This window comes from Solenopsis invicta, chromosome 8 (genome assembly GCF_016802725.1).
Source record: "Solenopsis invicta isolate M01_SB chromosome 8, UNIL_Sinv_3.0, whole genome shotgun sequence".
Lineage (NCBI taxonomy): Eukaryota > Metazoa > Arthropoda > Insecta > Hymenoptera > Formicidae > Solenopsis > Solenopsis invicta.
In genome coordinates this window covers 745001-760129 of record NC_052671.1, presented here as the reverse complement: position 1 = coordinate 760129, position 15129 = coordinate 745001, and the positions used below count along the sequence as shown (strand labels likewise).

Below are 15129 nucleotides of genomic sequence, written 5' to 3'. Positions count from 1 at the left end.
TAAAATCAATGATGCACTGCAGATTGCGGCCTCCCTTTGTTAGTGTGAAAATCCACACTCAAGGAATCAAAGAATTGGATTATAAATCAACTGTGAATTTTTTTAAATATTGTGCACGGATACCGATCGCTTGAATCCAAACACGACACAAAAGCTTGGATCAAGCAATAAATGAACTCGTCAACAGAGAAACCGGCACAGAGCAATTTGCAATTGTAAAAAAAGGAACGGCAACAAAAAGCACAAAATAAATAAAAAATTAAAAAAAGTCATTTTATACTCACCACGCCTCCCTTCGTCAGCTAAAAATTCTACACCCACAGACAATATAAAAGTTGCCGGCCGCCATACGTACATATACAATAGGATACAATGCATAGCATTATGAGATTTTTTACTTTTGTTTAACAAGAATATATTTTGAAAGAAGAGAATTTTTCTTGAAGTTGAATTTTCAAAATTAGATTCTAAAATGGAAATGTAATAATAACATGTACTTGATAGTAAAATTTCTTCTAATTTTACTTTTTCTAATTTTAAAAATTAATTAAAAAATTTGATATTCCTGAGCAATATAATATGCCAAAATATATCTATTAATATAATTATTATAGTCTATATTTTTTGCAATGCGACAACATGTATATGTCTAAAAGATGTCGTAATTCTGTGAAAAATTATTGTAGAAAGAAAACTAAAAAACATAAAAAAAAATACTTTTTTAGTTTTCTTTCTACGATAATTTTTCACAGAATTACAGCGATTTGAATATTGTATAATTTGGAGCGTTTTAAAAGTATTCCCTATTATTTGTTGACAAGTGTTTATTTATATATACAAGAATATACATATCGTTATACATTCAGCGCCATATGTGCTGGAAAAAATTACAATTTTGTTCACATTATAAGGCGATATCATAAACATGAGCTTAAAATATATGTATATCTTGAAATGCGTCATAGATATGCAACAGATATGATATGTTCAAGGTAGTCACACTGACTAATAAAAAAACCGAGCGATAAAACATAGTAGTTTATAATTGCTGTATATTGCAACACAGTTCCAACTCTCTTGAGAGCTCAGTTCGATCAAACAAGTAACGATGCTTCTTCTTTTTTCTATAATTTCCTTTTTTCTACATTTTTAATAAAACGCCTAGTTTCGTTAATTATTATTGTTGTAATATTTTCTCAACGAACTTTCTTTTTCTAACGGAGTTATTTAGTTTACATTCGCTTATATTCGTTTTGCAAAACTGTGCGTAAGCATACAACACAAAAAACATTTAATTTGTTTAGTTTGGATGAGTTTTTTAATTCATCGATTAATTAATCGCATTATACGTATACGCAAATGCAACTTTGTACTATGTAAAAAACTGCATTTATGCAAATGTATGTATAATGCGATATAATAAATCGACGAATTAAAAAAACTTGCCCTATATTAATAATAAATTTGTAAAAAATAGAATCATTATCAAAGAGCCTTATGTTTTAATTAATATCTGCTTTATTTTCTACTTTTCTTTTTCTTCTACATTTTCTTATTTAAAATCTAAATGTTTTATATACATTTTTTCATTATTAATTATTTTAATATAATTAATTATTTTAATACATCGAACAGTAGAAAATGGTTATTCGAGTAAGTAAAATCAATTAAATTAATTATAATCCATTAAATTGGATAATAAACCGTAATTGATCTTTTGAAATATTATCAGTAAATCATTTTTAATATCGAGACCATTAAATACTTATTAATGCAATTTCTTAGTTACATTCCGAAAATTGTTGATTGTCTTTTAAATCATAAATAAACTAATTTTATTAATAAATATTTCGAAAAACCGATATGGATATCCATATGAAAACAATTATTTGCTTAAGCAACTCCAAAGGCCTGCAGTTTCTCCAACTTTGATTAGCTTTCGCATCGGCTGATTAAATTTAACAATTATTGTATATACAATAACCAACTACAAAACATAGAATTTTGCTTTCCTTATCCAGTTTCTGCAAAGTATAATTTATTTACATAAAATGGTAATACTTTTAAATTGAATATAAAATTAATGTTTAATTATATAAAATAACTAAAAAATAGGTTAATAATTAGTTTCAAGTTTTACAGATATCTTTACTGTTAAATTTAATTTCGGTCGATGAAAGAAACTAATCGAAAATGATGAACCGTACCGGCTCCCGAATTTTGCGAGTTTGTCAGCAGCGGGTCAGATTAGCATCACCGTTGACCCGACTGATACGTAGTAACACGTAGTAACGCAAGTAGTTGTCGCGTTGCGCACAGAAGACGCGTCCGGCGTCCGGCGTCCGGTGTCGTCGGTCGTGCTCTCGCCAAATCACGCCAAATCGCCAGCGGCCAGGCGGCTGAGGCGGCCAGCCCTCGCTAGCCCTCGGCCCCCTCGGGCTGATTATTGAACGGGGAAGACGGCGATTGGCCGGTCAATGGGTGACATGCGCACTATTGGCCAATAGGAGCAAAACCAAGGGACAAAACTCAGGTTCCTCAGCAATATGGCTGTCAGTATAAATTTGATGCTTGTAACATGAGTTTCTCTCCGAGAAATTTGACAAGCGTAAGCGTAGATTCGCATTACGCACGGCGTGATGTGACTTTCGCGTGCCCGGCAATGCGGAAATGGCAACACGGCTCAGTTGAAGCCGGAGCGAGACAGCTAGGACGATTTTTGAGAAAACAGGTATGCGATCTATCGTCGTCGATCATCCGTCGTTACTCTCGGCGACCGACCGTCGACCGCCGACCGCCGACCGCCTTCTTATGTCCATATTGCGCTCGGACCGACGCGTGGCGATTTTACTCGTATTTACCCGATTTCTGCCGTATCCAGTAATGCGAGTAATTGCGGCTCGTTTGCAAAATGCGACCGTTCGGAGGTAACGTATCACCGCCGTCGTCGCAAACTCCAGCAGTGAACGAGCGGCGCGTCCTCGCCTCGCCTCGCCTCGCCTCGTCTCGTCTCGCTTCGCCTCACCTCGTTATCGCCTCGTGTCTCCCTATTCTCTCTTCTCTCCTTGCATCTGTTCTTCTTTACTCCAGACTGACCCTACTCGAGCATTCTCCCTGTTCGTAGCCACCAATAATTGTTTATCTAATTATCATAATTTTATTCAATATACATCTTCCGCACGAAAATAACGATCTCCAGAATGCCAGAAGGAAGCTTGCCCAATGTCACATAGTTGGGTATATACTTCTGTCTATATAAAAATCCATAGTTCTCAAATATTCATGAAAATTATCATATTGTTAATTTATGCTCGAATCAATAAGTATTATGTTAGGAATATGAAAATTTTACAAAATATTTTTTATTCTGATCAGACAAGTCAGACAAACTGTAATTGTTTGTATTTGTTTTTGTTCAAGGCATTCACGAGTTATCTATTCAACAATATAGTTTATCATCATGACTTCAAGGTAAATATTATAATAAAACTATATGTTCCTTGTATTTTTTCTTATATATATTGCATATTGATTTGGATATATAAATATTTATCGATATAGCTGTCAATTATATAGTATATATAAAAGATACATTGTAAAAACAAATTCTTGTAAAAGGTTTATTTTTTACTAGTAACTTCTATGCTTATCACATTTTAACTTTTAGATTGGACCGACTATTCATATTATTAGAGACTGGAACAAACGCAGTTACCAAAAGAGCAGCTGCGCAACAGTTGGGAGAAGCACAGAGATTACATCCTCATGATCTGCATCATCTATTAGCAAGAGTCTCTACCTTGTTAAAATCTCCACAATGGGATACTCGAATATCAGCAGCTCATGCTGTACAAGCTATACTTGCTCAAGTTCCATCTTGGGATCCACAGCCAATTAAAAAAGAAAACTCTACAGGTAATACTAATACTAAAACTTGTCAAATAATTTTTGTATCTTTAATGACTGAGAAATTTTGAAAGGCCATTGTTTATACAATGATGTTGATTTTTTCAATTAGCAGATGAATCAGAAACGATTAAACGCAAAGCCTCCACTACCAGATTGAATTTAGAGTCTTTTGACATGAGCAGAGTTCTAGCTCGCAGTTCACATCTTACTGGCTCTGAGGGTAGCGAATATGATTTAACTATATCGGAAGGAGAGCAGTTATCGCTTCCTAGTCAGCAAGAAAAATTAGCTGCAAAGCTAGGCCTTCATCCACGTTTGATGGGTGTTGATGATTTGTTTACCGTCGACGACCTTACCCCACAGACGCCATGTGCAACCCAACCTGCTACTATACCTATAGACGAAACTTTGAAACAACCAGGGGGCTTAAGCAGGAGAGAAATGAATAGAGCGAAACGCAAAGTAATTAACGTTTGCAAACTTTTATTTATAATCAATGTTTCCTCTGAATTATTGTGTCTTTATGCAAGCAAGTGTTGAAAACTAGGAAAATGTTCAAGCTATTTATTTTGTATACTTTATTAGTTTTATTTACAACTTATAGCAAAACTATTAATTATTTATATGTTAATGGTATAGGCGCGTCAGTCAGTGACAAAACAACGATCACGTGAACCAGATGATCATCGCACTAATGATGACCATTCAAATTCAATGAATGTTCAATCTCCAGTGAATAATATTGGTGAACCACCGACTAAAAAAGTAATACTAGAGGATATGATCTCAGATCCTGGATCAAAATGCGGCATATCTAATGAACAAGTAATCGGAGTACCAGATAGTACTGGATGTTGGCCAGATTCTCTGGTAGACTGGCCTTTAGAATCCTTCGCGGAAAGTCTTTGCCAGGATTTATTTAGTCAGAAATGGGAAGTGCGTCATGGAGCAGCGACAGCTTTACGGGAACTTATAAGACTTCATGGAAAAGGTATGTAAATCTATGATATATATGTCTTTGAATGATATTAAACGCTAAACGCTTTAACAGGAGCGGGCAAATCCACTGATCAAACGCTGGAAGAAATGCAAGAGAGCCATTACGAATGGGTGATTGATGCCGCCTTACGATTATTGTGTGTATTAGGGCTTGATCGATTTGGAGATTTTGTATCTGACCAAGTTGTTGCACCAGTACGAGAAACATGTGCTCAAGCATTGGGGTCGCTCTTTCTATTAGTGCCTGGTGGTCCAAATGCCAAAGATACAAATGGTGTTTTTCCTGGAATACTTTCTGTAGTCCTCAAACTGTTGGAATACAACGAATGGGAAGCGAGACACGGTGCATTTCTTGCTTTAAAATATTTACTAGCCGTACGAGACGATCTTTTGGACGAGGTATTGCCGAAAGTATTTCCCTCTATTATGCAAGGATTATCCGATCCTGTCGATGACGTAGGCGCAGCTGCTGCGAGTGCGCTTATACCAGTAGCGCATGCTCTTCCGCGATTATTAAAACCAACAGAACTGGAAGCTATCGTAATACGTCTTTGGCAATTGTTAAAAGAACAAGACGATCTGGCCGCAGCTTGTAACACCTTTATGGGTCTTTTGGCTGCAATACTCTCGTTACCAGCAGCACGTGCTTGCATGACGCCCCAACCGTTATCGCAAGTAATGATACGATATCTCTCTTTATTATTTCAATAAACATTTGAATAACGAAAATTTTTAAATAACGAATTAATATTTGTTAGGTATTACCACGTTTATGGCCATTTCTCAATCATTCAAGTTCAAGTGTACGTAAAGCCACACTGCAAACGCTACAAACTTTAACTGGAAATGACGGCGATTTCAATGAAAACAAAAAGGAACGATGGGGCGAGGGTGGTGGATTAGTTTTGCAAGAAGCATTGAGGCATGTGTTTCAGTGTGTGCTAATAGAACATATTAGCGCGATACAAGACGTGGCTGAACGTGTCTGGGAAAATCTAGTCGTGCAGAGTGATCTCGAGTTATTGTTACACGCAGCGTGCCCTCACGTTAGTACATGGCTTTGTCTCGCCATGCAACCGGAACATGTGCCATTCAATCCAAACTTATTAATGACAGTCGCTAGTACTAAGGGCACAAGAAACAATCAAACCTCGCCAAATGTCACTTTCTATGACGGGCAACCAGATACTAATGGTGGAAGCAGTAATATTAATGCAAGTACAAAATCATTATCCGAGCTGAAAATGTATATTGGTGGGATTGAAACAGTGACACTGAACGTACGAAAAGCAAACGTAGTACAGGCTCGTTGTAGGGCGTCTCGTATGTTAGGATTGTTGTCGTACTACGTTGTACAACCCGCACCAGATGTCGTTTATCCACCAGACGTGCCTAGTCCTGCACTTTGTTATGCTAAAGTGTTATTGGCACATCTCAATTCGCGATCGGCGTTGCAACGTACTGTTGTAGGACTTACGATGTCTCATTGGGCGAGTGCGGATCCATCGAAGATACCTGTAATACCAGACATACTTCGGTACGAAATAATAAACAATTTTTAAACGAAAAAATATTTTATGTACATAGGGCTACATTAACGAATAAAATGTTTTTATTTAGTGACAGATTACTGGCTTGTTTAAACGAATGTATGTACTATGATGAGATTGCGACTTCCTTTACCCGTTTACTACATGAAAGTCGAGATTATATTGCAACTTTAAAACATTATAAATTGATGGTACCAGTTGACGTAGATTCATCCGGCGTGATGACTCTTGATCAAATCGCTGCACTTGCTAGAAAAACAATTTCCACCCTTTGCACTGTGGGAGCAAATGCAGGTGGAGGTGGAAATATTAGCGGCAGTTCAATAGCTATTAAATTGAAACCTAAATTAATGGAGAGTTTAGAGGAGAGGAGGCGAGCTTTGGATGTCGGAGCGGCTACGACAGCAGCACAACAACAATTATTGCATGTTATGTCAATGGCCGCGCTCGCTGGTGCCGCTACGATGTTACACATTCTTCCACAATCTCCTCAGCCACTTAATCCGTTAGTAAAACCACTAATGGAATCTGTAAAACGTGAAGAAAATGAGGAACTGCAAAAACTGGCTGCAAAACATTTGTCTCATTTGGTCGAACTTTGTGTTGATAGAAAACCATCTCCAAATGCAAAGGTTCGCGTATAAAATACAAAAAATTTATTTAAAAAATGAGTATAACATAGAGTATCTCAGAACTATCAAATATTCTTTCCGTATATTGCAAGATTTTATCAAATAATCATCTGTTACAGATTTCTACCAATCTATGTACATTCCTATGTTCTGACGTTGAGTTTACACCACGAGTATGTAGCACCAGCAACAATGACGTTTTTGATGGAATACTCACTTTGAATAACAGACAAAAACATGCTGAGAGAATAGCTTACAATCGTGGTGCAGGTAGCGGATTCGGCAGTGGTAGAGGTCCTGGTAGACCACCAACAACTGACATTCCCGTTGAGGAATTGCTTGCTTGTGAAGAACCAGAAGCCAAAGCTGCTAGAACGCGCCGTCGCGGAGCTACATTGGCATTAACAGCTATAGGTATTCTAATAATACTTAAAAGGCTTGTTCTGATATGCGTTAGTCAAAATTAATTAATATTTAATTAAATCTGCAGTTTTCTCTTGATTTGATAAAAAAAAAGAAGTAAGAAAATCACAAGAAAATATCAATTAAATCACTTAATAAATTTATTATAATTAACTTCTATGAGAATGATTTATAATAGTATTCGAATGTAAACTTGATGTATTTTAAAACATTTTCATATTCTTGAAGCTACTCTCTTTGGTACTCAATTACCTGATCGCTTACCTGCACTATGGGATTTGATTTTATCGAATACATTGAAAGACACAATCAAACAAGACATTATAGAAGAAGATCACGGAAATCAATTAATTTTTGGTTTACAAGTATTAGAGATTATGGTGCCGAGTTTGGATAAGTCTTTGTTACCGCCTGCTCTAGAGTGTCTACCACGTTTATGCAATTTATTAGCACATCCATATAAAGCCGTTAGGCATATGGCCTCACGATGTATAGCTACATTAGCTACTCTAAATACAGAGAAGGTAATACTTAAGATCTGTATGAGACATATTAATTACGCATATTAATTTTTATATTTGATGTAAAAAAGATTAAGAATAGTTTTGTTTTTTTTATAGACAATGGTATACATAATACACAGTGTTATACCACTCTTAGACACTACTGGTAGTGAGAAGAGATGTTCTTCAGGCTTAGTGGCACCTAACGAAGTTGATTCCGTACGCCAAGGAGCTGCGGAAGCTCTAAGTTGCATTGTCGAGAGCTTAGGTGTACGCGTGGTGCCATATGCAGTACTTTTTATGGTACCTTTACTAGGGCGTATGAGTGATCAAAATCATTCTGTAAGACTAGTTTGTAGCGCAACATTCGCTACGCTCGTGCAATTGTTACCGCTAGATCCTGGCGCAATTACAGATCCACCAGATTTAGTGTATGTTATTCTTGCAAGCTTATATTTACACATTGTTCGATAATAAGAGCATTTGATATATGCAATGATATTTTTTGAAAATTATTTTAATTTTTGTAAATGACGAGTAATTATAGACAATATTGCAGTAAAAATTGGTTTAATAACTATCAAATTAAACTTAAATTAATAGATGATCTGGAAAAGATAAAACGAACGAAACGTTGGCAATGCAACACCAATCATTCAATGTCACGTTAACCCTTAAACACATATTGAAAATTCCCCTAGATTTTTAATCGCTTACTGTGTGAAGACGGATTGAGAAAAAAGATTCAGGCTAGGTGGAAAAAAAGTTTGAAGTCTCCTCTATCGACTGCTACAATTGACCAACTTTATTGCTTAACTAAAATAAAATGACACAAAAGTAAAGTTTTTCCGGGAAGGTCTCCCAGACCCACTTATGTGTTTAAGGGTTAATGATTATACTTGCTAATGCTGGTGATGTTATACAGGGTGTTTGATAAATACTATTTATGCTCTCGTGGGTTGATACAGCAGATCAAACTAAGAAGAAAAGTTCTTTACCATTTTTTAAAATTCGCAATAGTTAGCGAGATAAAAATTAATATAATCGGTAAATGAGCACGTATTACTTCCCCTACCCACCTCACGCGGGGACCGCCTATCGGTCGCCAAACCATAGGCAGCTGCGGCAAGCGGCGTGGTGAGAAGGGAGAAGCAGCAATAGCTATTTTATCCGTCCCATCGCGCCGTCTGCCGTGACTACCTATGGTTTGGCGACCAACGGGCGGTCCCCGCGTGCGGTGGGGAAAGTACGTGCTCATTTGCCAACTATATTAATTTTTATCTCGGTAACTATTGCAAATTTTGAAAAATAAAAGACTTCTTAGTTTGACCTGCTCTATCAACCCATAAGAGCATAAGTAGTATTTATCAGACATCTATATCTTTTTTCAAAAAAGTAAATTCACTAATAGATTAAACAAACTATAAAAAGTAATTAATATTTTAAGATATTCTATCAAAATATATTGCTTTATTCTTTAATTGCGTATATTATCGAAAACTCGCATGATACTTAAGATTAAATGATTTTTTTATGTAACATTATATTATAGACAAGAAAAGGCACAAGAGAGAAAATTTTTGGATCAACTGTTGAATCCTCGTAACATCCCTGATACTAAACTACCGATTCCCGTAGCCGCAGAATTACGTTCTTATCAACGTCAAGGCTTAAATTGGCTCAATTTTTTGAATCGTTATCATCTCCACGGAGTTCTATGCGACGACATGGGTCTTGGAAAAACATTACAGACGCTCTGCATCTTGGCATTGGATCATCATCGCAATCCAGAAGCACCGGCCAGCCTAGTAGTATGTCCACCAACACTCACTGGTCACTGGGTATACGAGGCCGAGAAATTCTTCAAAGCGAAGGATTTATCAGTCATTCAGTATGCTGGTACACCTCAAGATCGCGAAAAATTACGTCCCCGAGTGCCACATCATAAGCTCGTAGTTGCAAGTTATGATATTGTACGAAAAGACATCGAATTCTTCGAGGCCCATCAATGGAATTATTGCGTGCTTGATGAAGGTCATATAATAAAGAACGGAAAAACGAAAAGTGCTAAAGCCACGAAGCGTTTGCACGCAAATCACAGGCTCATATTATCCGGCACACCTGTACAAAACGATGTGCTCGAGTTGTGGTCTCTGTTCGATTTTCTGATGCCAGGCTTTCTCGGCAGCGAAAAACAATTTGCCGCTAAATATTCTCGTCCCATTTTGGCCTGCAGAGAGCCAAAAGCAGGACCGAAAGAACAGGAAGCTGGTGCTTTAGCTATGGAGGCTCTTCACAGACAGGTAATTTGCATGTCACATGTGTATATTGTATACATATACATATATCGGTGCCAAAGTGTAATTTGGATTATTTGGTGATCCATCACGGTAATCAGAAATTAATTACAGGTATTACCGTTCTTATTGAGACGAAATAAGGAAGATGTATTGCAAGATTTACCACCCAAAATTACACAAGATTATTACTGCGATTTATCGCCTTTGCAACGTATACTTTACGAAGATTTCCGCACTCGTCATTCGGCCCTTACTACCAGCTCCTCGTCTTCGAATGATTCTCAAAACCACGTGTTCGAAGCGTTACGGTATTTACGTAACGTGTGTAATCATCCTAAATTGGTGCTAAGTCAAGGGCATCCGCTATACCGAACAGTATGTATTCAAAAATATTTCTTCTTCTTTGTCCTTATCAGAGAGCGTGGTAAACCCTTAGCATATTTTTATAGTGTACGTGTTTTTACAATTTACACTAATATAAACGATTTACAATTTAATACTGGTTCCTAATTTAAAAGAATTTTCATGACAAGATACTTTCAATGGTTTACCGTTGCCTTCCGAGAGGTAACAACCTGGCAGGTGCTGAGTAGATGCACCACGATTGTTGTCTAAGGCCCTGCACACAATAGAGGAATATACGATATATTAAAAATAAGAATAAAAATTTTAGAATCAGTAAACATTATAAATTTTCTCAATAAATACTATAGATAAATAATAAATTATGTTGTATCTTATATGGCACATTTATACATTACGTATAATATTCATTGAGAAAACTAATTTTAAAATTTTAATTCTTATTTCTAATATCTAATATTCCTCTATTGTGCGCAGAGTCTAAATGTTTATAAAGATATTCTCTCAAAGAAAAAAGCAAACGTAATTTTGCCTCACAATGTTATGTCTCAATTTTTTTCATTATTTAGTTTTTAAAATATGATTATCATTGTATACAATTTTCGTATTATATTTCAAGGTGTGTGATATGTTGAAGCAGCAACAAAGCACTCTAGCGGAAATCGAACACGGTGCCAAGTTACTTGCATTGAAACAGCTACTATTAGATTGTGGCATAGGACAACAACAACAACAAACTCGCAATTCTTCCATTGCCGTGAATCTTACTGCAGAAAGCACCCATTCTCAGGAACAGCAATTAGTCAGCCAGCATCGGGCTTTAATTTTCTGTCAGTTAAAAGCAATGTTGGACATTGTAGAGGAAGATTTACTTCGCACGCATCTACCAACAGTAACATATCTCCGTCTGGATGGCAGTGTGCCAGCAACACAGAGACATTCTGTCGTAGCGCGTTTCAATGCTGATCCATCGATAGACGTTCTTTTATTGACCACTCAGGTCGGTGGTCTTGGATTAAACTTAACGGGAGCAGACACTGTTATATTCGTGGAACATGACTGGAATCCCATGAAAGATCTCCAAGCAATGGACCGCGCGCACCGCATAGGTCAGAAGAAAGTAGTCAACGTGTACCGCTTAATTACTAGAGCGACAGTGGAGGAGAAGATCATGGGACTACAGAAATTTAAGCTTCTCACTGCAAATACAATAATATCAACGGAGAACGCTTCTTTAGAAACTATGGCTACTGATCAAGTAAGTTAAACAATTAATGTTTAATATTATAATTTACCACGGAAAGTGATGTATAATCAATGTGATTTCCTTAGTTATTGGATCTATTTTCATTGGATAACGGAAAAGAGAAGAGGACAGATCACCAAGAGGACACTGCATCGTCGAAACTTCCTGGCCTACCGGGAATTAGCCGTTCTGTGCTAGATATTCTACCCGAACTTTGGGAACAGCAGCAATACGACGACGAATACGATCTCGACTCATTTTTATCCACTCTGAAGGCTGATAGCCAGTAAGCTTACCAGTACCTCTATAATTCATTCAACGTAGATTTAGAGCCCGGCAAATTGTTCGCGTAGCTCCAAGATCGCACATGATATCAAATGGAAAATACTGTAGAAGTTCCGGTTGTTAACTCTTATAGTTTGATAGTTATAGCATATCCCAATGGCCAAAAGCGATCACATATATATATATATATACATATATATATATATATATATATATACATATATATATATATATATATATATATATATATATATATATATATACATATATACATATAATTTACGTAATAATAAAAACTACGCCTGATTAAGAGTTAACAAATCTAGCTCTGTTAACAATGGAACAAGTTGTTAATCATTAACAATAAGGAAAATGACATTACCGTCGTACCTAAACTCATACAATCGATACGATAAATATAGATAAATTAAGGTATCAATGCGTAAAGTAAACGTGTGTTTTGTTTAGTTATAATAATTTATAAAAATGCCGATACAATTACAAGTCCGCATTTGTACCAAACAACGTCACGGTGCATAATTATTTATACTCTATATTAATACTAGTCTCTTTTTTTCTATATATTATAATGACGAGTCAGCAAACGCCAATACCGGTTTGTATTTGCAATTTGTATCTACGTGCATTCGCCATTAATAGGAAAATCGAAATCTTTATTTAAGAAACGTCACACGGAATAAAATCTTAATAACAAGTTAATGAGATATCGTAACTTTCTATCGAAGGTCTTTCTACGAGATCCCATTAATTTGTTATAATGATTCAAAATATCGGCACTAACGGAGTACACAATAGTTCTATAATAGTTTTCCCATTATCGCACATTTATCGCGATTTCAATGACACGCTTTCAATTCACAATTTTGATTTATTCGCTGAAATCATATTACCCGTTGCGAATACATTATGCGGATCCAAGTGCGCTTTAGTCGCTCGGTAAAGAGCAACGCCCGCTTCTCCGACGGCTTCGGGATAAAACGATGCTCGTAGTTTACCTACTCCGTGATGATGAGAAAGCGACCCACCATTGGCGAGTATCTCCTCCCGCGCCGCATGCTCAATGGCCTCATAAGTTTCCACGGGATTGTCCATGTTCGCATAGCTAATCGCTAAGTAAAAATACACGCAACAGCCCGCGTCATAGGTTTGCGTGACGCGACAGGAAATGAAATATTTACGAACGCCGCGCGCCTTACAGTCCCTGGCCACGCGAGACTTGACATTTCTACACAGTGATAATGCACGATTCCAAGAAACGGAAGTCTCGAACGATTCCGCTAATACGTTAAATTCGAGTCCAAGGTCACGGATGTATGCTATCACAAACGTCAACATGTAGCCTCGTTCGCCGTTTGTCTCGCCTGCCGGTATGCCACCGTACTTATCAGCTATCTTGTAAATTTTCCGTTCCTGAGCCGCGACATCCGCTGCCACGTCGCCCTCCATCAATAGCGTGGCCACGCATATTTGATCCCATCGGAAACCCTTTATTCTAGTGATGTACGCATGTTTCAATCCTTGCAAGATCAAACCGCCCCAACTCGATTCCGGCCGTAAAGTTTGTCCCATTTGGAATTGCTCGTTGTCCATTAAGCGTATACTAGCGGGTTGACATCGTTCCTTCGCGATCTATATATTTATAACAGAATATTCGGATTATTATAACACAAGTATTCGTTTCTCGATTTCTCTATTTTTAAACAAAAGATGGAGATCGTTTTTCGACTCCTTTTACTAGCCTTTCACTAATAAAAACGAACGAAAATGCCGGCCTTTCGTGCGCGTCTCTTTCATCACAATATTTGTATTGGGCAAGTGTTAACAAAAGAGCACGGTCCTTACCGGTCGGCTTAATGTAAGAGTCAACATAAAGAATACGCACCTCTCGCAACGCATGAACGCCGCTCATAAAATGTGGGAACACGATACTGCCGTATTTTACCACTCGCGGTAAAGGTCTTATTTTTAATACGATCTCCGTGACAACACCCAATGTTCCCTCGCTGCCGAGTATCATGTGATCGAAATCCGGACCGCAAGACGTGCGAGGTACTAGACTACCTTTTTCCAAAGTGATAACAGGATCCTCTGTTCTTCCGGTGACCATTCGCATCCGCACGACCAAATCTTCAATGTTGCCGTACGTGTTCTTTTTCATGCCGCTTGCCCTAGTCGCCACCCATCCACCTAAACTGTTGACATAGGCTATTTTCACTTTACGTGCGTTTCAAATTTTCTTTCTTATATTTCAAGCTTTTAAATACTGATTATTATTCAAGGCTAAGTTCCAATTGATGTAAATTTTTAAAATGAAGAGAAAATATCTTCGAAAAAATATTTTTATTTATTTAACTTTTCCAGAACATCGACGAATTTCGTATTTTGATTTAAAGTTATAATCATGCCTTGTGTCTTATACTTGGAAAAAAAAATATATATATACACATATATATTATTTAACTTTAATTAGATGAAATTATTTATTTCTTTCTTGTAGTTTATATTTTGTGTTTTACATAATCAGAATATATCTCTTTACATGAAACTGATGAAACTTTAACTTAGCCTTGAATTATCATACAAGTATATAAATGCACAGAGGTTTATATTATTTTAAATAATATTATTGATTGTGCTGTATGGCTTTATAGTGCGATAACAAATATTGAATAAATAAAAGTTAACGCTTTATTGTATATATACAGTGATTGTTTTACGGCGATTTATAATATGGAAAAAAATGATTCTTATTTGTTTTTCATGCTGTACATTTAAAATTGCTCATACTCTGAAAATCAATATTGAATTCCGTAAGAAATATAATCAAAAAATATATTTTGGACACGATTCCACTTAACACTCGCAACGCTTTTTAAATTTTATTCTTGTCAAATATAT

General features: G+C 36.5%; 2 protein-coding genes across 8 annotated transcripts in view; one reads left to right on the top strand and one right to left on the bottom strand.

The window, feature by feature from the left end:
• The first annotated feature begins 2561 nt into the window (after positions 1-2561).
• Positions 2562-12596, top strand: LOC105192871 (TATA-binding protein-associated factor 172). Of its 3 annotated transcripts, none has more exons than XM_011157144.3 (15): positions 2562-2731; positions 3421-3471; positions 3668-3915; positions 4022-4371; positions 4549-4900; positions 4961-5583; positions 5667-6445; positions 6529-7090; positions 7210-7504; positions 7742-8037; positions 8134-8447; positions 9569-10319; positions 10428-10691; positions 11299-11937; positions 12012-12218. In XM_011157144.3, exons 2-15 carry the CDS (start codon positions 3461-3463, stop codon positions 12213-12215), a joined length of 5688 nt encoding a protein of 1895 aa, XP_011155446.1. In that variant the 5' UTR covers positions 2562-2731; positions 3421-3460; the 3' UTR covers positions 12216-12218. The 3 variants fall into 3 exon arrangements, with proteins under 3 accessions (XP_011155446.1, XP_025990086.1, XP_011155445.1); XM_026134301.2 differs by having other exon boundaries at positions 2563-2731; positions 4019-4371; positions 12012-12596; XM_011157143.3 differs by lacking the exon at positions 2562-2731 and adding an exon at positions 3109-3237 and having other exon boundaries at positions 4019-4371.
• Positions 12597-12668: 72 nt separating this feature from the next.
• The window catches only part of LOC105192912 (alkyldihydroxyacetonephosphate synthase), an 86245-nt gene continuing 83784 nt past the window's right edge, over positions 12669-15129 (bottom strand). For 4 of the 5 annotated variants that reach the window (XM_026134304.2, XM_039452865.1, XM_039452867.1 and 1 more), the window contains 2 exons: positions 14114-14423; positions 13087-13860 (listed from right to left, as the gene is read on the bottom strand). In XM_026134304.2, the coding sequence (XP_025990089.2) occupies positions 13087-13860; positions 14114-14423 (1084 nt within the window). Of the gene's footprint in view, positions 13861-14113; positions 14424-15129 lie in introns of all 5 variants that reach the window. The other variant, XM_026134303.2, reaches the window with a different exon arrangement.

Excerpts from the sequence above, each read along its gene's own strand:
- LOC105192871 (XM_026134301.2), top strand. Across the intron at positions 7,505-7,741 it reads ATTGGCATTAACAGCTATAG|CTACTCTCTTTGGTACTCAA; the intron begins GTATTCTAATAA and ends ATATTCTTGAAG. Across the intron at positions 11,938-12,011 it reads AAACTATGGCTACTGATCAA|TTATTGGATCTATTTTCATT; the intron begins GTAAGTTAAACA and ends TGATTTCCTTAG.